General features: G+C 40.6%; 1 protein-coding gene across 1 annotated transcript; it reads left to right on the top strand.

Annotated features, from left to right (window-relative positions):
* Nucleotides 1-13495: 13495 nt before the first annotated feature.
* RB195_010699 (uncharacterized protein) lies at nucleotides 13496-21665 on the top strand (the record flags this gene model as incomplete). Its single annotated transcript, XM_064191827.1, has 12 exons — nucleotides 13496-13528; nucleotides 13735-13815; nucleotides 14129-14249; nucleotides 14590-14676; nucleotides 14735-14802; nucleotides 18194-18296; nucleotides 18425-18486; nucleotides 19035-19133; nucleotides 19227-19277; nucleotides 19329-19460; nucleotides 19515-19625; nucleotides 21567-21665. 12 exons carry the CDS (start codon nucleotides 13496-13498, stop codon nucleotides 21663-21665), a joined length of 1047 nt encoding a protein of 348 aa, XP_064049410.1.
* Between the last annotated feature and the right edge of the window lie 318 nt (nucleotides 21666-21983).

Consider the following 21983-nt stretch of genomic DNA (forward strand, 5'->3'; position numbering starts at 1 on the left):
ATGGGAAAATTATCGACTGATTCATTCCAATTTTTTTTTGCACAGTTGCACTGTTTGGTTTCACAAAGTGCGAATTTCACACTTTCTTTCCCCAGATCTTTTCTGTGCTTGGATGTGTCTGTGGTTTTTTCCCAATATCATCAATTTCTTGTACTGTTGTCGATTCGGAATCCCACATAATAAAATATTTGATGGACTGAGTAACTGCGCACTATGTAGCCGAATAATGTTGAATGGTCTCGGTGTTTGCATGATTCTCAAAACTAGGAGGATTTAGATTCACGCGTGGTTTTTTTTCATTTGTTAGCTCTGCGCGTATAGCCAATACGTTGTCGTACAGAAAATTTCATACTTCGTTTCCTCATGTTGCTGCGTTTTGAGGTTGTGCACATAGATTGGGACATTGCCACTCGTCTTGTAGATCACCATAGCTTACGACCCATGGGAGCTACTGATGAGAACCACGAATGTGGAGGCTACGAGTGCATACATACATACATACATACATACATACATACATACATACATACATACATACATACATACATACATACATACATACATACATACATACATACATACATACATACATACATACATACATACATACATACATACATACATACATACATACATACATACATACATACATACATACATACATACATACAACATACATACATACATACATACATACATACATACATACATACATACATACATACATACATACATACATACATACATACATACATACATACATACATACATACATACATACATACATACATACATACATACATACATACATACATACATACATACATACATACATACATACATACATACATACATACATACATACATACATACATACATACATACATACATACATACATACATACATACATACATACATACATACATACATACATACATACATACATACATACATACATACATACATACATACATACATACATACATACATACATACATACATACATACATACATACATACATACATACATACATACATACATACAACATACATACATACATACATACATACATACATACTACATACATACATACATACATACATACATACATACATACATACATACATACATACATACATACATACATACATACATACATACATACATACATACATACATACATACATACATACATACATACATACATACATACATACATACATACATACATACATACATACATACATACATACATACATACATACATACATACATACATACATACATACATACATACATACATACATACATACATACATACATACATACATACATACATACAACATACATACATACATACATACATACATACATACATACATACATACATACATACATACATACATACACATACATACATACATACATACATACATACAACATACATACATACATACATACATACATACATACATACATACATACATACATACATACATACATACATACATACATACATACATACATACATACAACATACATACATACATACATACATACATACATACATACATACATACATACATACATACATACATACATACATACATACATACATACATACATACATACATACATACATACATACATACATACATACATACATACATACATACATACATACATACATACATACATACATACATACATACATACATACATACATACATACATACATACATACATACATACATACATACATACATACATACATACATACATACATACATACATACATACATACATACATACATACATACATACATACATACATACATACATACATACATACATACATACATACGTACGTACGTACGTACATTTGACATACATACATACGTACATACATACATACATACGTACGTACGTACATTTGACATACAGACTAAATGAGTATGACTTAGAGATTAGTCATAAGAATCCCTAAACAGTGTCCATTGCATTGTGGACTACTGCTGCGTTTCAGTCTGATGTTGACCTGCACTATAAATGCCCTTGTTCTTCAACGGTCGTTCGAGATCGATAATTAATTGAGACCGAGAGATTAAGGTTCAATAGAATGAACGGGGACTACGAACAGACAGAGGCGAAAGGGTGCGGTTCACGAATATGGGCGTGATTATGTCCAATTCCCCACAATAATTCAGAAAAAGGGGCGTGAAGCGACCTTGGTTCCCAACGATGCAAATACTTAAAGATAGCGCATCACGAAATTGACGTGGTGCGGAAGGCGGGGGGGAACGTTGAGTTCTGATTGCAGATTACAGAAACGAACGTGCCCCTCCCAAGTCCACCTGGTCGTCCTAAAGAACGGCGTGGGAACCGATCTAGCGCCTAAGAGGCAGGTTAGATCGCTCTCTTCCTCTTAGCAGTGTATTAATTGGTTTTATTTGAATAGGCATTGATTTTCGACCGCTCAATCGTGGACGCGGCGGGTACACAAGGGTGGCGCGTTGCAACTGACTTCGTAGGCAAGCACATCGTTCTTCGACAGTTAGGGAGAATGAGAGGAGCAACACACGTTTCCGCAATTTACAGCCCAAACTTTACGTCATTGCTGGGCTTCCGTACCACGTCGATTTCGTGATTTCGTTGCTTTTTATTATAGGTAGTAGAACGATGACAACGCGTCTGCGATTGTTCTGGAAGGGAAGATTCTGATGCTTATTTGAGTTTCATTAGTTGTGGACCTTCGATGACGATCGAATCGCTGGTGTTCTATCGCGTAACAAGTTGCATTACAGAGGACACCGATGCAACCAGTGCTGTTTCTCACATCTTTTCCTGGATTAGAGGGCAAATGAGCGTGACCATCATCATGAACTGCACTGCACCTCCGTCTATTTGTGGAAAGAACCAAACACAATCAATTTTCTGATGTGCTGCTTTTAACCTAACTTGGCTTATCTTGTACTTTTAAACTTAAGCAATAAAAATAGGACTGAATCACTAGGAATTCGGAGCAAATAGTAGGATTGCGATAGTAAACAGGGAAATGACTGGTGAATTGGGAGCAGAGGAGTTCTACGTGTCTGTCTTCCTCCGCAGATCGTCCTCATCTTAGTCAGATGATGCTGAGCTGTAGGTGAGTTTATTTTTAGTTGGTTATTCGCTATGTAGATTGCTCAGTACTTTTTCCTCACAGTTGACGATCTGATGCCCTGCTTTTTCCTCTTCTTTTCTTTTTTCCTCTTTTCTCCTCTCTTTTTTTGTTCTTTTTGCCACTGTGTTCAGTGCAATTTCTTGTCACATAGTTCACTAGCTTTCTTTCTTCCTTTTAGGACAAATATTTGACGAGGTTTGAGAGTGCGGACACGCCCCCTTTAGTATTTGATACTAAAGGCATCACCCCACGAATCTGAGGTGGTGCAGATTTCAGGTGGAGTATTCTTATAAGGGATAGTAGATTATGGAGAGGAGGGTGATTCCGTCCATTTCTTTCTAATTGTCGTGAAAAACGGCCCGGAAGATGCGGCGCCGCAAAAGGCTGGCGCGCTCCAATCGAACTCCTTGTGGAAAATAGTGCGCCAGAACGCCCGAAGCCGTATCTTCCGGACCGTTTTCACGGCAATTAGGAAGAAATGGACGGAATCACCCCACTCCCCATAATCTACTATCCCCTATACGAATACTCCACCTGAAATCCGTACCACCTCAGATTCGTGGAGTGATGCCTTTAACTGTGCACCCAGCTGCACATATGTGGTTAAACAGCTGATCGCGAGAACGTCTACGATTATGAATGTGTACTTTTTGCTTACCTCGCTGCACTTCAACGTGCTATGTTTTCATTATGCTTGCGTTTCTCTTCAACTGTTGGTTTTTATTTATATTTATTAATTTTTTGACGCAAGCTGGACTTCTTAGATGGCCGCTTCACAGTTCTTTCCAGGGAGAGTTCTCTGTACGGGCTGCCTTGCGCTATTTTGTGGCGGCTATTTACTTATAGACGATTTTTGGATAAATCCTCACGCTTTCGTGTTCATCCCTCTTTCGTTCCTTTTTTCTAATGAATTGAAAGTTCCCATTTTTATACCATCTCATCGTTTTTCTTAAGATTAAAGTGTTTGGTATATTGTTAATAATAGCGAAAAAATGATATCTTAATACTTTATCTACATTTTCCATATTTCTTGGTTTCAAAGAAAAAAATCTCAATGGGTGTACGAAGTGAGTTTAAGGTCTGTGTTTTCCGTACACAAAAAAGCAAAAGCGAATTCTGTGATTTATTGATTAATATGCTAGCTACGTATGTTTTGATCCTACTTTGGCTCCCGTTTATGTCGTGTCGTCAACTAGTAATCTCTACAGTAACCTATGATGAACAGTTTTAGGTACAAATTTCTAGAAATCTGCTATCGGAACGACTTCGACCGCTATGAATAAGTTTTTTTTCCTCACAAATATTCTTTAGGTATTTGATTATTACCACATATTTGTGGAGAACTGATAAACTTTGGTTTTTTTTTAGAAAGTTACATCTTATATGATGTCGGAGAAAATTGGAATATATCTCTAAAAACTGTTTTGTGATCACAAATGTTTGTTAAGCAATGATGATTTTATCATTATTTATCACTATTTTTGTTATTATTATTTGTCATAAAATAGGAGAATGGGGAACGATTGGAGACGTCATTGTTTCTCATTGTTCATCGCGGTACTTGTCTTTTCATAGATTTTGTAGCATTCCGGAGTCCTTCGTTTTGTGAACCTTGTAGCTCTCTCTCCTTTTGACGAGGAGCAACGCGTTTCGCGAGAATAAAAAAGTCTTACAGCTCAATGTGGGGATTTCGTCTTCTTTTTGCTTTTTTTCAAACTGAATTCTCATTATCTCGGCGATAATAATGCATCGAGAAGTTGTGCTATCGAATCATAGATAGTGAAGAATTACTGGTAAGAATTTGAAATTTGAAGTGAACTATCCGAGCGAATGAGGCTAACTGTACGTGTATTGCTCGCAAGTGAACTCGGCTGAGAGTTGAAACACTCCTCTAGAACTCAGATCTCAGTTTTTCCATTCAGTCGTTCGTCCCCTCTCCTCCCCAAATCTTCATCCTAACCAAGCTTTTCATCCTTCCGAGTCGAAAAATTAGTGGCAGACTTGCAAAAGAATAAAAACGGGATAAAAACACCGGCTTGGTTCTTGGAATGGCGCTTGCAAGTTATTGTGTAGACCAAATACGCGTTCATGAGCCGTCAAAGATTCTGGATTGATGCGAAACGGTTCATCTCAAAGAGATTGGTCAACGTTGGGCACTTCATCCTTTATTTTGCCTTATATTATGTATACATATACAAACAATGCAGTGATCGTCGGCGACAATTTGTGGAAAATCCAAAATTCGTCTCACATTGCGCAGAGAGGTTGAAAAAAAGAAAGAACCAACCCATCCATAAAAAAGTATCTCAGGTAGCAACGCTGCGAAGTGAGGCTACACAGGTGAGCATCTCCGCGAGCAGTCATCAAGGTATTCGGAACTGGAAAGAAATTTTCACAAAAAAAAGAGGATCAGTCTGGTACGCGATTCAATTGAGAAGAGGTCGTAGAATGCGGCCAATTGTTGCCGGCGTTTCGGCTCTGGAAAGTGGTTGTAAAATGTATCGCATGTCCCACTAAGCTCTTCCCACTTTTTTGACCTCTTTCTCTTCTGTTGAACAGCAGAGATTTTCCAGTCAACAAGGTATTGATCAACGTAATCAGTGACCACCGTCCAACGTTGATTCTTTTAGACAGGAACTCAGGCAATTTCAAGTTTAAAAAAGTTGACGACCGTGGAAAGGAACGCAATATATCCGTGGCAGGTATTATGAAAGGGTATGGAAGGGAGTCAGCTGTCGCCTCTTTCCAGCTTCGTGGAGATCACTGTAAATATCGTGTTTAGAACTTCCGAAAAATCAACAAGAAACACCAAGATTTTCTCTAGAGATCAGTCTTAGCTGCATTGCTGGAAGTTGGACTGAATAACGGCGATCCATCCACTTGATAGAAGACATGCAGAACTCTTGGATTATTGCATTTCAGTGTGGTCGATGGTAATTTACGAAAGGGCGATGAGGTACAACTTTGTATGCTTACGTGCAACCCCAGTCATTTGAAAAATCAGACAACTCTTCCTCGTCTTTTACTTTTTTTCCTGCCTGTACACATCGAACCCGAATTCGCAATCAATCTTATAGTCGTACCTACGTTCCATGTTTCCTTTGTCAAACGCATTGATTCCAAATTTGTAAATTTCAGAATGATCTTCATGAGATTAATTCAGCAACGAATCGAATTCGTGCTCCCAGCGCCTTTCCGTGAGAAGGACGTGTGATCGCTCTACGAACACGATTAAACATTCAGGTCCCGAATGCGGTGTTGCTGCCGTACGTGTTCGCGGAGCTGCTAATCATCGTATCTGGTTTGATTCGTTTCACAAAACACCCGGTTCGGCACCTAATCGCCATTTGATCCCTTTTTGAAACACTTTCCGGCCACGATCGATTGCTGACGTCTGGCTTGATTTGACCGCACGCAAAGAAGTGATCCACCGTTCGTTGCGAACAACACCACAGAATTCTATTTCATTCTGCTTTGTTTCAACCATTTTGTGCGTTCCGATTCTTTTTTTTAAACCGATTTGATTTATTGTTTAAATTAATGCAGTTGATATTTTCGACTCCTCTTCAACAAACATTTCTGCTTCATTGGAAAGAAACCCCCGGAAACTGAAGATAATTCGACTTTATGTAATGATAAACAAACAAGAACGATAGCAAAATATTCCACCAATGATTTAAACTCGGGTTTGAGTTTTTTCCCTCACGACATCATTTTTGACTTTTAATTCGCTCCATTTATCAAATTATCCATTTGAATCAGCGTCTCCTGGCGTGGTTCTCATCTTTGATTGATTGTTGGTTGATTTCTCATTTTCTTTTTGAGAAAGCGCTCATCTGTTTTAGAAAGGTTCTTTTTTTGCAACATTTAGTCTTCCAAACTCTCTCTTTTTATGCACTGGGACTGCAAGGCGCTTGTCAATGAGCTGTAGTTCAAAAAAATTATCTATCCATGTAGAGGAATGGAAGGGAGAAATGCATAAGTAGATGCACCGTCATAAGAGTTACACCGAGTACCATCTGCTCATCTTTATTGTCTGCTGTGTACTTTATGCTCATTTAACTTTGTTAACATTTTATATATTTCATTGCTTTGAATTGCTATTTATAGTTTTTTTTACCGGTAATCACAAAAAGAAACAACCTGTCGTAAGGGGAAAAAGTGTACACGTATTCGAGGGCATTGTAAGGCAGCCAGAAATTCTTCTTTTTGAACATAAGCAGTGCCCTTGTTACTGTAACTCTATGACGCTTACTTTCAGTCTGAATAAGGGTAATTTGCTGTTTTATTGGATGATTCCCTGATAATTTCCATCCATTTCCTTGCACTGCATGGATCAGTGCACATATGTGCTATGCTTTAAGAATCGTTTTCTTCCTTCTTTCTGAGAGGTAGAGGGAATCAATATTACGCTGTAATACATGATACCTTCGTTTTTAAGCGAGCTCGTCCTACTCTTGTGAGGAACAGAAGTTTACGAAGACACTTAGTGAGGAATGCGGGAGGGCATGAAAGTGAGGAGTACGATGGGACAGATGTAGACCACTAGTGCGCAGTTTTAATTCGTCTCAGTACCTCAAAGGCTGGAATTCAGTTCATCTCTTCTATTTTTTATCACACTTCGAACTCCGCAGTGGACGAAAATGTGAGAATTGTGTATTTAAACTGACAATCTCTTTCTGTTTAAAGGAACGCGGCAATCGTGACTGTATGCTTTTCTCTCCGTTCCGAATGATTGAGTCACAATGTTTTTTCAACGTCTCGGTGACAAATCGTCTGCCACTGCGAATCTCCGGAAAAAAACGAAATGCTTGCAGGAAAATGTGACAGCGTACGTTACCTGCGAATAGGTTCGCATTGCATTGCGTGATGCGTTCTTCTATGAGTATTACCCTGAATTTTATTAGTCATAAAGTGGCATCGTACCTACAGATTGTTTCAGTGATTTTCAATCCGCTAAATCCATAAATCTCAAGTGCTAGTATAAGTTTGAATTCGCTTTTTTCCTTGAACTGATGTCAGTTAAACACCGACTGTCGGGCCTTCACTTCTCAATTTGCCCAGACCAACAAACTATTGGGAAGGGAAATTATCCCACGTTGGCTCTTCTTCTTTCAAAGGTTCGAATTAAGTATGAGTTCCTTCCGGTCACTTCCTTGACCATAGCTTGAGAAGTTCATAATTGTGAATAACAATATAGTATTAATTAATAACACTGCCGTTATGACATCTATTCCGACGACTGGCGCATTTGCGTTTGGTATTGGTTCTTTGAAACGTGAAACGTGGCTTTGCTTTCCCACACATTGAAAGCAGATCACCTCCGCTAACAATCTGCTCACGAAGGGAACAGCAAATCCAGTGATCCGACAAGAAATTCTTGGCGCTGTTTTCAGTTGTGCTTCCGACAAGACATTTGGACAGTGGGACCTTCGCTTAACTCCGTGGTCGTGCTCGAGCTTAGCCTCTGTGGTTTGCTACGATCGCTGTTCTTTAACCGTGTCGCTTTGTACGTAATCGCTTATGCGATGTTGCACCACAAATTAAATTGTTTTGACCGGATTGTAATTTAAAAACGAAACTAGTTCGAGTGCTCAAATGAGTTGATAGATTTGCTTGAAGAGTGGGAGAGGTTCGGGACTACGCATATGGCAAATGTTGCCTGTTTACGGGTGAATCTAATATGACATCCAGTCTATGTAACTGCTATAGAATGTATGTAAAGTACAAGTACTTTTGAATGTAGAGCTGTTCACTTCCCATCGCAGGAACGAAAGATGCCCGGTTTCGTGTAGCATTCTCCGCAAATAACATTTCTGTTGCAATTATTTGATTGTTTATGCACTACCTCGTTTTTTTTCCTGGACATAGGTAGATAGCCTCACGATGGGACGGCTGAGACGTGCAGAAGGATTCACGGTCCGCTTTTTTGTTGGAAATGTGGGTTTTCAGTGAAAATAGAACCCTGACATATAATTTAGTTCAAAAAATGTGTGTAGAATACTGTAACTTCGACTTATTCCTCGAATGGCTTCACCATTTTGCTGTCTATCGCTACAACAATTTCAGCAAAAACTCGACAAAATAAGTTCTCTAGCCATCCAATTCCTACTTTGAGATAAATAAATTTGATTAATCTCCTTTTGTTTCGTACAGTCTTTTTTTGAATGAAGCTTATGGTGTCATCCTAAACGATCGTTTGTATTATTGATGAATCATCGATTAGTGGTTATAATTTCGTTGAAACTGGTTATACCTCAAAAACCAGGGATGGTTCAACAGTCCTTTTGAGATAACAGAATCGTTCACAGTGGAGACATTTTTATCGTGAACGTTCCTCACTTTCTCCGATCGCAATGTTGCTCGTCTGTTGCATTTTCTTTCGACATCTTTCTCAAAACTGTCGATAATATTAGAGTTTGAGCGGATTTGCTTTACATTCCACGTCCTAGACGAAGCTGTGCAGCTCGAAAAGTTAGCCGAATAAAATATTTCGTCAAGGTGGTTACTCCTCCGTAATCAATAGAACGATCTAAAAATCGAATCGATCATTCTATTCATCTGAGTTCACACTTCGATCCTGGGAAAGAGATGTGTTTAGATTCGTTAGAAGCGGCGATAAATGTCGATTCATGTTTAGTTACATTCTTATGTCGATATCAAAAATGCCATCGACACCGACGCTCTGTGCCGACGTCAACTGATTCAGAGTTTAGTCGAACAGTTCATCCTGTGTTTTCAGTTTCTTGGAGGTCTGGGAATTAATCGTTGCTTTTCATGAGTAATTCTTGCTGCACTTTTTCTTTTGGAATGTTAGTGCTGCTCACTGAACGTTTGTATCTGAGCACCACATTAATGCCGGTCGTGTTGTGGGCTTGCGAACTGCGCTGAATTACCAGGTCTCAACGAGGGAAGTTATTTATTTTCGCACACACAAATTGGGCCATAATAAAGGAAGGTCCCTACCCCGTGCCTCCACTTCTAAATTTGGAGTTCCTTCCTGCACTTCGGTTCTGTTCGGTAACGCATCTATAGGAGTGATTCTATCTATATCATGTGATTGTTTCGAGGACATGGACCTTTCGAGTACCGCTCTTCCCTCATCTCATGTTGCTTTTAGAGCATAGATGTTCCTGCGTCTTCTAAAAACCTCTACTTCCTCTTTTTATCTGCTTTAACTACATGTTTTATTGCTTTCTTCATATTTATTTGTCCAATGTTTATTTTCACTGAAGTTTTTTTTGCAAATTAAAAGAGGATTTTGAGCAGATAAATGAATAATAATTAACAATAACAATAACAATATTATGCGGATATCATGCAATTTTTTGTGTTGTAAAAAATCAAGCGACCAAAAATCACAGGCGACTTTCGCCAAGATGTTTGCTTTGTGCAAAAATTCTTCCTTCTTGAGTACCTGGACACACGTAGCTGTGTTGAACGCATAAAATTCGGAGCGCACCACCTCCGCCTCCGCCTCCATCTACATTCGTGTGATGTTTTCCTCGAATATGAGTCATATCGTATTTGCAACTCAATCAGTGTGAGTACACGAATTCAAACAGGATTTCAAATACTCGAATGCGAGTTTCAAGTCCGTTTCTACTGTCAGGAGAATGTTACTGGGTAGAAGTAAAGTTTCTGTCGGCTCTTCCGGGTTTTTCTGCCATATCTATGCTCTTCGTTTTATTTTCTCTTTTTTTCCATTTCCTTTGCTTTGGTTTTTTCAAAGAATCTTAGACGTTCATGCTGTGCCAGTCTTACATTTTGCGTATTACAACAACTCATAAAATTTAAAGTAATTTCTTCTATCGGGTGTAAAAAGTTGTCCTGTTGGGTGATTTCTTCTCTAATCCACTTTTCTTTTTTTTATTTCACCTTCTATCGGTTTGGAGAGTTTTCTTGTTAAGTGGAGTAAGTCCTCCGAGTACTCCTGAGCCCTTTGATTTCTGTATCATACAGTATTCATTGGTATTTTATTATAAATTATGGAGTAATGACGTGATCGAATTTCGTGTTTTTGGTGTCATTCTTTGGAATTGTGTGCGAACATATAGTCGGCTCAAAACGACCTGAAACTCGGTGCAACTGCGTAGGCGGCTGCATTCGAACCGGCGCGGTGGAGGCAGTGGTGGGATCAGCCTGGGACCATCGCTAGCTTCACTTGGACTGAGGCTAGGGAGTCCCCATACATGTAAACGCTTGCTCCTCGCGCCTTTCCGGACACACACTCCGAAACTCCGATTGCACCGCGCTCTAATTCGTTTTCGCCGGACTATATCCGTGGAAAGAACGTAACGAGGAAAATTTGCCTGAGCCCTACCTTTACGCTCTACCATAGTAGATAATTCCTTACGTCCTATTTCCTCATCAACAGCAGCAGAGGTTTATACTCCATGGTGTTTTGGTTTCTGTCGAAATCGATGTGAACAAGAAACGTATGGACAATACTTCTCAACAAGAAAAAAAACCGATATGTCCTTCATTCCTACTCTCCTCTAACAGCCATTCGTTTACTCATTTTCTCCATTAGATATGTGAAAGGCCAGTACTCCAAGGAAACCAGTGCTTCGGTGCTAGAAGTCGCCGAAAGCCTGGTTATTGTGAACGCAGCAAGCATGTTCAAGCGACTCTTTGCGATTGAGGCAACGTAGAAGGAAGAGGAGGTGTGCACGAGGCCGGTGCGTCGCGCTCACCCAGTTGAACACATTCGAGGTTGACAATAGCTATATGTCACTAAATGTGAAGATGTGAAGAGAAAACGGAAACATGTAGATGGTTTGCATTATCCTAGTACTCGATCTTGAAGTTCACTCTCTGCAAATTCTCCTTAATTGAGTAGTGGCGTTTTGAAACACTAAGGCCTTCGTCATTAGTGATCATTAGTCATCATCTGATCCTTCTTCGGTTTTATCGTGGTGGCACCCATCTCTTTGTTGAACTTCGTTCACTAAAGAAGCGTTCGCCCGCCAAATTTACTCAGAAGGACTGTCTTCTCACGATTGACCCTAGATGTGTTTGCTTACATTTCTCTAAGAAAAGAAGTCTGAGAAGTAAATCGAAAGGGGAAAGCTTTTCGAGACTTCTCTTTCGATTTTCCTCTCAGTTGTGCCCGATAGTACAGCCCTATCCATGGGAAACAGTGCTTCATTTTCTTTTTCAAGAGTATTTCGCTTTTCAATTAACTGAAAGCACTTGCTATCACTGTAACCTCACAAAACTGTATGTAATTAGTAAGTAGCTCATGCTCTTTCGGAGTTTCCCTTATTCGCACGCCCCTACAATGAATCATGCTTTTCACCCTCTGTATGGAATCAAATTCATTGCTTGGGGTGCAAGATTTACGCCCACGCGCTTTTAATTATTCCTGGCGGAATTTTTGGTTCACTGTTGTTTAAAAGCAACAGCACGTAGTTAACGTTACTGGGACTTCACTGTTCATTAATGGAAGATCTATGCACTACATGTTTATATCAAAGAGATTGCGGGGAGGTTTCTTTGACACTCCATCCAAATGCGAAACTACCACTAGGATATAAGCTTAAGGTCAATTTATTGGGATTTCACTACGAATAGATAGGGGAAGGGGTGTAATTCTCGAATACGAGCGTAATTACATTCAACTCCTCTAGCACTTGATAAGAAGGCGTATGATCCTGTCTCTGCAACAATTTGACTTAAAGCGTCTTTACGGACCGATCGCAATCTGCAGCGCTTCCACGGTATTGCGGGAGAGAAGTTTCTGCTGCTTGTTTAAGTCATGTTAGTTAAGATTAAAAACGGCTAGTATGCACGTCCTTTCTGGATTAACATTCAAAAATGACCTCTACCCCTATCTATTTGTAGGGAGATCCAAGCAAAATCAATTAAGCTGCCTTAAAAGCGGGAGAGGGAGGTGCAGCAACACGTTTGCCACTTTTTTTTTCGTTATCAAACCCATTCTGAGATTTTAATGTTCCCATAAATACACAATAAAATAGCTATGTTAGTTAGAAAAAGAAATTGAGATGCCTGCGTGCGGAGTCGATAACGCTTCTTTTGTTCGTTCCCCTCAGGATGCCGTACAGCTATTCGCTTCTGACAGTGGAAGGGAATTCCTATGAGTTGTAGAGGTCGTTATCTGCCCTGCTGTTTTTTCTCGGAGTCTAATCAGCTGATTCTTTCTTGGCACGACTTTTTTCTTCCGAGTTATGAAGCTTCCTAGAGACATTTGTACGAGAGAAAATAATCGCGATGATATGTTTCTCATTTGCACGCCTTTGTCTGAGACTTTGTGTTCCTTGCAGGTGCAGGTTCTTTGACTCATTCAATTCTCTTTCAGGGTGTAACCATGCCTATCAAGGATCGGTTGGCCAGTTTAAAGGTTGGTGGTTAGGAGCAAGGTTGCGCATTCAGCTTACTGTTTCCCATTTCGAAATGAGTGACTTTCGCTAAATGGGGTGCTTCATTGTGCATTCGTGCTCCTTAGGAAGAAATGCAGTGTTTCACTGCTTACGTAATTTCATCCTATCCAAAATAGTTGGCATATTACCATACAAAGGAGTCTACAGCGCAATTCACTAATTCCAGAGGAGCAATGCGACAAAAGGTGAAGCACAAGTGATGAGCGAATTGATCATTGCGACCGAGGAAGAGGAGACAACTGAGCAAGTGAGACCTTCGCATCCGCTCGCGAAGAAAAGTCTCTGAGAATTTTCATACTAGTGCGGGATCTTTGTTAGCCTGAAATTTCGGTTTGTAAAGCTTTTCGTTTTGAATAAGGAACTCAAGCTCTATCTATTTCTCTGATGGCGGCGAGAAAACCGAAACGTCATGCTAAAAAAGCCACCATTTAAAAACCTTGCAGACACACTATGGAAAAATTAGACAGAGGTATACCGAAAATCCAAGACACAAGGACGGAAGGACGTTTGAGTTCCCCTAAGAAATTCTCCTTGCGGGAACTTGAGGTCACTGCTTTCAGTTTCTTCGACGAATAACATCTGTCAGGGAGGCTATCACAGAAATGGAAGCTGTCGCGAATCTGATCCGTCAACTGCACAACTTGCTGAAAATTTCTAACCAAACTCGCGACGTTGACAGAGGTGAGTGTTGTTGTCCATTAAAATTCGATACGGGGATCGTAAGATCCTGAAGCTCTTTTCATTCACGTTGCCCTCCTTTCCCAACTCTACCTCCGCAATAAAGAAAAGAGAAAAGCTTTAGCGGTTGTGCCAGTCCGTGATTCTGGACATCTCACATTCAGAGCGCTGAAGCCTCCAAAAAATTAATTATTTCTCCCTCCGAGAACTTCTTGCTGTGGACATGTAAGCATCACTGTGACTCGTTCCGAAAAAAGTGAAATTGCGGACGGACTCTATTCTAATCCTGGTGCATATAAAATGAGAATTGTCTTGAATTTTGCGAGCGTAATCGTCATTGCAGCGAGACTCCGCCTCCTGTATGAGAAATTATCGCAGATTATCGAAAATTTCTCGAAGGACCTGGACAGAGTAGTAGAAACAGTCAATGGTAGGCTTTTTGTTACCTGACGTGGAACTTCTTATTTCACGGATGATGTTCTGTTTAGGGTTTTATGATGAGGTTCGGCAAACATCGGACAAAAAATCAGCGTACTACCGAATGCGGAAGGACCAGGTGCGTTCCTAGTTGAGTTCTGGTGCTTTCTCGTTAACTCGAAATTCGTTCACATCCATTTCTCCATGAAGTCAAGGAAGGCGTAAACAGGTCGATTCTAAGTCACTGGAAACATAAAACGGTATAGGAGCACGGCTTGGAGATGCGACGAGTAGGCAGTAGCGAAATTCTAGTTCAGTCAAGGAGAGAAATAATGCGTGTACTGCACTCCATCACATCCCAGCATTTTTCTACAAATGAGTTTGACTGTTCGGACAGTCTCCAGGCTGCGAATAGCTATTTATTTTGATACACCCTAAGATGCGTCGTAAGTCGCTTTACCTCACTTGCACTCCAGCCAGTGTTCGATTTGCTTGAGCGGGTGCCAGTAATATTAGGTTGTTCGGATATAAACGAGACTTTCGACTCAAACTTTCAAACATCACAAAATTTTTTATAGCAAGTCTTTATTCCAAACAATATTCTCCACAACTATCAACAACGCTTCGCCATCGATCATGCAGGTTGTGGATGCCGGCTGCGAATAGCTATTTATTTTGATACACCCTAAGATGCATCGTAAGTCGCTTTACCTCACTTGCACTCCAGCCAGTGTTCGATTTGCTTGAGCTCAAAGAATTTGGTTGGCTGTGAGTCGAAGTATGATGCGGTCCAAGATCGGACTTCCTCGATATTGTTGAACTTTTTCTCCGACAATCCGTGATGCATCGATCGAAATAGATGGTCGTCCGAAGGAGCCAAGTCCGGACTACACGGCGGATGCGGCAAAACTTCCCAGCCCAACTCTTCGATTTTTTTTCGATTTACGGACAACTTTATTTTCATCACTCAGCTTATGAGGAACCCATTTGCCGCACCGATTTGTCTTCCCGATTGTATAGAAATGGTCGCCAATTGTCGAATTCGAACATCCGAACTCTAGGGCAAGTTTTCTTGTAGTTTGTGTCGGACCAGACTCGATCGCCTTTTTCAGTAATTCGTCGTCTACCACTTGAGGACGACGTCGGTGTTCTTCGTCTTCTAAGCTCTCATTTCCATTTTCAAAGCGTTGAAACCATTTGTAGCATTGACTTCGCGAAATCACATCTTCAATAAAATAAAAATTAAAAAATAGATTAAAAAATAAATAAAAAATAAATAAAAAATTTTTATTTTTATGAAATAAAAAATTTTTATGAAATAAAAAATATTACAGAAATCAAAAATAAACAAGAATGGGAGTAAATTATACAGGAAAACGCCAGGAACAAAATGGAACCAAAACTGTCCAAATTGCTGTTCGAAATTCGTAAAGTTTCGAAAGTCTCGTTTTATCCGAACAACCTAATACTTCCACTTGTCCCGTTTACATGTGTGAGTTGCGTTTTTTCGGAGCTGAACATACCTTATAGTGAGTGAATAAATAAATGAATGAATGGATGAATGAATAGATGTATGAATGAATGGAAGATCAACAACAGACTGTGTTCACATTTCGATTCTCTTCCGCATTGAAATACTGGAAGCACTCTAAGTGGAAATCTGAAATCTTTGAGTTTTTCTGTTTCTGGGACCCAGTCGCTTTGGTTTCTGGTGCCTGTCGCTTAGTACCAATTGTCCGTCATGTGTTCGGGTCAGCTGAATTCATTCTCCTTGACAGATGCGGCAGCGAGCCTCATCTGCGATTGCTGACGTAGCGCAGAACGTCGAATCTCCTCGTTCCGAGAACGGGCTGTTCCTAGGACCATCTAGAACATTCACTGTTACATCTTCATGATAGATCACTTCCAATGAAGTGATCTATCACGAAGATGTAACAATTCCCTCCCTTTTCAGTAAGGCTTGCAGAGGTGAAAGAAGGAGGAACGGTGCTGTCAAAGAAGCCGTGATATTCCTGGATATTTTCACTACACCTTCGATACTCTATGTGCTCTTCAAGACATTCGTTTTCTCCTGCTCCAATTGTTTATGATGTGTTCATTTCTCCCCTGTATATTTACGGAGAGTAGACTATTCATTAAGTTGCTGTAGTTCTCCGTTCAAAAAATATTGGAAAAAATGAATTCCTCTCAACCCACGACATTTATTGGATCGGTGTTTAAGGCGCGGGGAAAGGCGACAGATAAATTTGGCACTGGGCTCTTCCCACACAGGCAACCGCATTAGTTTCAGCTGTCTCCTTCTCAAAAAAATTCGAAAACGAATGATATCGAACAGACATTTTTTTGTCCACCTGACAAGGCATTTCAAAGACCTAAGGAAGCAAGTTTCAGTAGAATTAGAAACTATTCTAGTACCATCTTATAGAGTGAGGAATTCGCTGTGAACCTGTTACATTCTGCTAACATTTCTCACTTCTAATTGCATTCTTGAAATTTGGAACGAAAATCACGATTCTTCCAGCTTGTTTATATGTCGTACGCGGCTTTCTTCTGTGCTATGCAAGTGCAGCAGTAGCATCTTCTGCTTCGCTGTTCTTGTGTGCGTTTTGAAACGATGTGTATCTAGCAAGTCGTGCTGAATCCTTCTCTAGACCCTTCTTTCCTGCATATCTGTCCTTCATCTAGCGTTCTTCGTATCGTATTCGTAAGATCACATAAAGACCGAAAAAGGATAGTCTCTACTTCCTTTTACAGTATGCTGAGTAGCGGTTGCTGTTACAGGTATTTATAATGAGTTCCTGGAAAGTCCTCCTGCAATGGGAGTCCCTTACGCGAGATTCTTCTCCTTGAATTTGCCAGTTTTTGGAGTGCCATATCAAGATTTTTTTAGCCGAGCGTGGTTGATTAAGGCAAAATTAGCGTTTGCTTTTTCTTCAAAAAAAAATTAGGAATAGAGAAAAATTCGGAACGCTTTGTTTCTGCAAGTTTGCAACTTCTCTGTGAAAATGGGTGACGTCTACCCAAATTCAAGAATTAGAGCTCTCAGGGACATGAAAGACATCAGTTTATCCAACTTCGCTGCTTTTCTACACTTTATCAGAGACGTAATGAAATGACGAGACGTGATCTGCATTTCACTACTTGTGTAAACCGCTTCACTGGTTAGCTTAGCTACTTACCCAATTTACACTATTTAATTTCGTTAGTTCTGTGGATGAGAAGAGTTGTGTCTTCAGCCAAACTAATGTCTTTGTGGACCTGAGACCTCTGGTTCTGGAGTTGTCGATAATTGGGAACTGCGCCCCGAGCACCATCTGCTGGTGCAGTGAACTCGACAACGATACGCTGAAATCTTCCTGAAAAGCTGCGTTGAACTCAGAGCGAACTAATTTGTTGAGGAAGGATCTTGAGAGTGGAAGAGTTAGAAGAGGAAGCGAGTTTAGGCTTTGTTGAGAAAGGCACTTTGATATGTCCTTCTTCCAACAACCTCTACCTTCGAGGTGATATGATGCGGAATCCATCTTTTCCAGACTGCAAGCCTTAAGGAGTCAGTGCACTCATTGATCCTCCGATTTCGTAATGAAGAAGTCCCTTTCGAGCAGGAAACTCGGCCGGCGACTGAAAAACATCTAAGTGCGTAAGCTGGTAATGCAGTTTTTGTATAATGACAGCGTTCCTAACGAGTAGTTCGGAATTCTATGTTTGCCTGAATTCGACAGGCTAAGTATTACTTTTAGATTCATGCAAGAAGTCTTTTCCAGGGGAGTTCAATATGAAGCCCAATGTAGGAGTTGGTTTGGAAACGTTGCAAGTGCCTCAAGGAGTATGTTTAAACGGTTATGTTACCCTTTGAAGGTGTTCTGCAGCTAGAGCTCTTATTCCGTACACCGATGATTTTTGGGATATTTTGCAATCGGTGACCAAGGTCAGCAAATTTTAGAACCTCGCCACACTTTTGTGATCAAATTTTCGCATTTATTTGATCGAATCTTAGTGGTAGAGTCGGGTGAAAACGATATGAACCTGGGTGCAGTTGTGTACGCAGCTGTGCTCAAAGCGGCGCGGCTGCGATCGATATGGGACCATCGCGAACTGCAGCGAAGAACGGCGGTAACAAGTGTTCCCTTCGATCTGTCTGTATTACTCACAGCTAGCAGCTGTCGCCGAACGCATTCAACCGAACTGACGCAACGCGTCCATTACAGATGTGGGGAGCCCTTGCTCCTTGCTTCACGTGCTAAACAATGATGCAGGTTCTGGCTGCGTTGAAAGGCTCCACGAAGCAAAAGTGGCTGCCTTTGCGGCGGTTGCATTGCGTCAGTCCGGTTGTCCGGTTGGGTCTCCGGTATTCCTTTTAGAGATATGCTTTAGGATGGAGTTGACAACGATCACGACCCTTCTAGTCGACGGCTCAGTCGTGGAGTGGAGATTAGCGACGTGGAGAAGGGCAATGGTGCCGAATTGATGACCGTTACGGTTTTGCAGTCTCTCATGTCCATGCTATCGTCCATTTAGCATGTTGTTCGGTGCAAATGAACGCTATTCCATTTCGAATGATTTCAGGCGAACGGAATTACGGCACCAACCTTAGAATGCACGGAAATCGATGAAGAAGTGAGATTTGGCGCGGTGGACTCTGAAATGTGCTAAGAACTCGAATTTCAGGATGACAAGAGTGCAGAAAAGGCGGCGTTGCTCGAAATCAAACAGAGGAACGAGGAGCTGCAGCTTCTTGAGGAGGCTGTGTCAAAGGTGAACGCAATGCACGAACATCTCAACTTCCTCGTGCACACCCAGGTCCGCTTTTTGAACGTCGCAAAAGTGAACCAGTATCTCCTCGTTCCTTTACAGAATCCAATTATGGATCGAATTGACACCAATATCAGCAGTGCGGTCGAGTACACCACGAAAGTGATGAACGACACTAAACAGGCTGTGGATCTCAGTGATGAGGCTAGACAGGTAAATTTAGTTGAATGTAGGAGCCGATATTGCTAGAATTCGTAAATGTCGGGAGAGAAGAGATGAAACAAAAAACAGCTAGTGGGCCTACCGCAATTGATTCCGAGAAAGAATGACTCTGTAAAGAGAAGAAAAAATAAAATAGTAAAAATAATTGATAAGTCTTTCCGTATTTCTATACAAGACCAAAAATTGTCGTTGAATATCTGCTAAAATGCATACGACAATATTCGATCTTACAAAATGAAGACATTTATCGTATTTGAGCCGTACAATCTCTTATTTCTCTTCACTTTGCCCAACGGTTGTGCTTGTAGGAATTTATGAGGGCTTCAAATAGTCATTTTTTCGAGAGCAGAATTCGTGCGAGCTAAAGATTTTGAGTGCTTCTGACGGCTGGAATTCCCTAACTTATGAGAAAAGTTTTCTCTGTGATACTTGCTTGCTAATTATGCGCAACTCTTAATACCTACCCCGGTAGAGAGATTTCAATCTCAAAATTCCCATGCCCCCTCCCCCCCCCAAAAAAAAAAAAAAAAAAAAGTTCCATTCACTAAACCAGTCTGAATGTCCGGCTAAAGCTGGACTTCAGACTTCTTGTGGTGTTCTCTTCGATCGCCTTCACTGATCAATTAATCAAAATTAATCAAAAACCAATGGTAGTGACATTTTCCGTAAAATCAGAATTTTTTCTAACAGCATTTTCTTCTTTCTTTTTTTTTTACTATGAATGAAGGCGAAAAATTTCGTTTTCTTTCTAAACGCGTCAGTTCTACATTTTGAGCATATTCATGCTTCAGCTTCAAACACTCCTTCGGTTCCTATATAATATAGACACAATCTTAAAGCATTACTCGAAGAATGGGTGTTCTCCCTGTTTTCCTCAACAGCTACCAAAAAATGATATTTAGCATAAGTTCACGTGAACGACATCATTGTACTGATAAAGATAACGTTCCTCATCAGGTTATGTGAACTGTTGGCTACTATTCAAGCAGCCGGTTTCATTCGTGCTTCCAGTTTCTGAGGAAGACATAATACCAAGCGGAGGTAAACGTGCGAGGAAACAGACGCACGGAGGAATCACTGAGGTGAAAACAACGCGCGCAGTAGCCACGGGTATGAAACGGTTACAAAGTCCCATTCACCTTTTGCGACATACACACGAAGTTACTGCGCGATAATACTGCATTATGGCACAATCCAACGCCGTTGGATCCGTCGTACCCCATTTTCGAATTTCGTTACACACACACACACACACACACACACACACACACACACACACACACACACACACACACACACACACACACACACACACACACACACACACACACACACACACACACACACACACACACACACACACACGTATGTCAGGATAAGCCCGTTATTATATACCACTCCCACCCCATTTTACAGCTATCTGGCTCCGGGGCACGAATTCGGCGCCGTAGGACCCTTCTCACCCAATTTCACCGCGTTGAAGCTCCAGCGCCATACCGACGCCATAGTATCCCTCTTCCTCTCTTTTTGGAATTTTTTGACTGAGACACACACATACAGAGACGCACACTCATGACAGAATAAGCCCGTTATTATACAGCATGATAGCTAACAAATTTGGAAGTATACATTCACATAAAAGTTTATTTACCCTCATTATGAACATATGAGAGAAACTAATTTGCCTTATCAAATCCAACATACATGTTTTCACAGCTTTGGACAGTGGTGGAAAGGTAGAGTGCTCCGCTATCAGGTGCATAGCGATGGATCGGCACCTCACCGGTGCAGAGTTTTGCACCATAATGGAGTATTTTCGTGACACACCGACAAACACACAAACAAACACGGATTAAGCTATTATATAGCATGATTATGATATTCCATATCCACTAATGAGATTGGATAACACAAATCTTCAAACATTTTCAGAAGCAATTCTTGGTGTTTTTCCTCATCGGAATTCTCATCTTCATGCTGGTGCTGATGATCATCACTCTCATCAAAGTTTGGGTCCCTGGATTACAGTGAACAAGGTGCCATCCGTCAACGTGTCTTCCTCCTGACGAGCTTTTCATTCCTACGGATTTCTATTGAAATTAGCACTTTCGTTGCAATGCATACGCGTAATATATTTTGCTAAATAAAATATTTTATGTTTGAGAGAAAAAAAAACCGAAGATTGGTGCGAGAACTACAAGTTTCGACTCGCCGTTGTCCTTCAACATGAATTATGAGCTGAGACGGCACTTTTGATAAGTTGGCCGAAGGAAAGAACTCTGCTCTAGGAAGAATTGACTAGTGGCGTTAGGAAGAGATGTTAGGCCAGTGAACAAAATTACGAGATTC

The sequence above is a fragment of the Necator americanus genome, chromosome III, assembly GCF_031761385.1.
Source record: "Necator americanus strain Aroian chromosome III, whole genome shotgun sequence".
Classification (NCBI taxonomy): domain Eukaryota; kingdom Metazoa; phylum Nematoda; class Chromadorea; order Rhabditida; family Ancylostomatidae; genus Necator; species Necator americanus.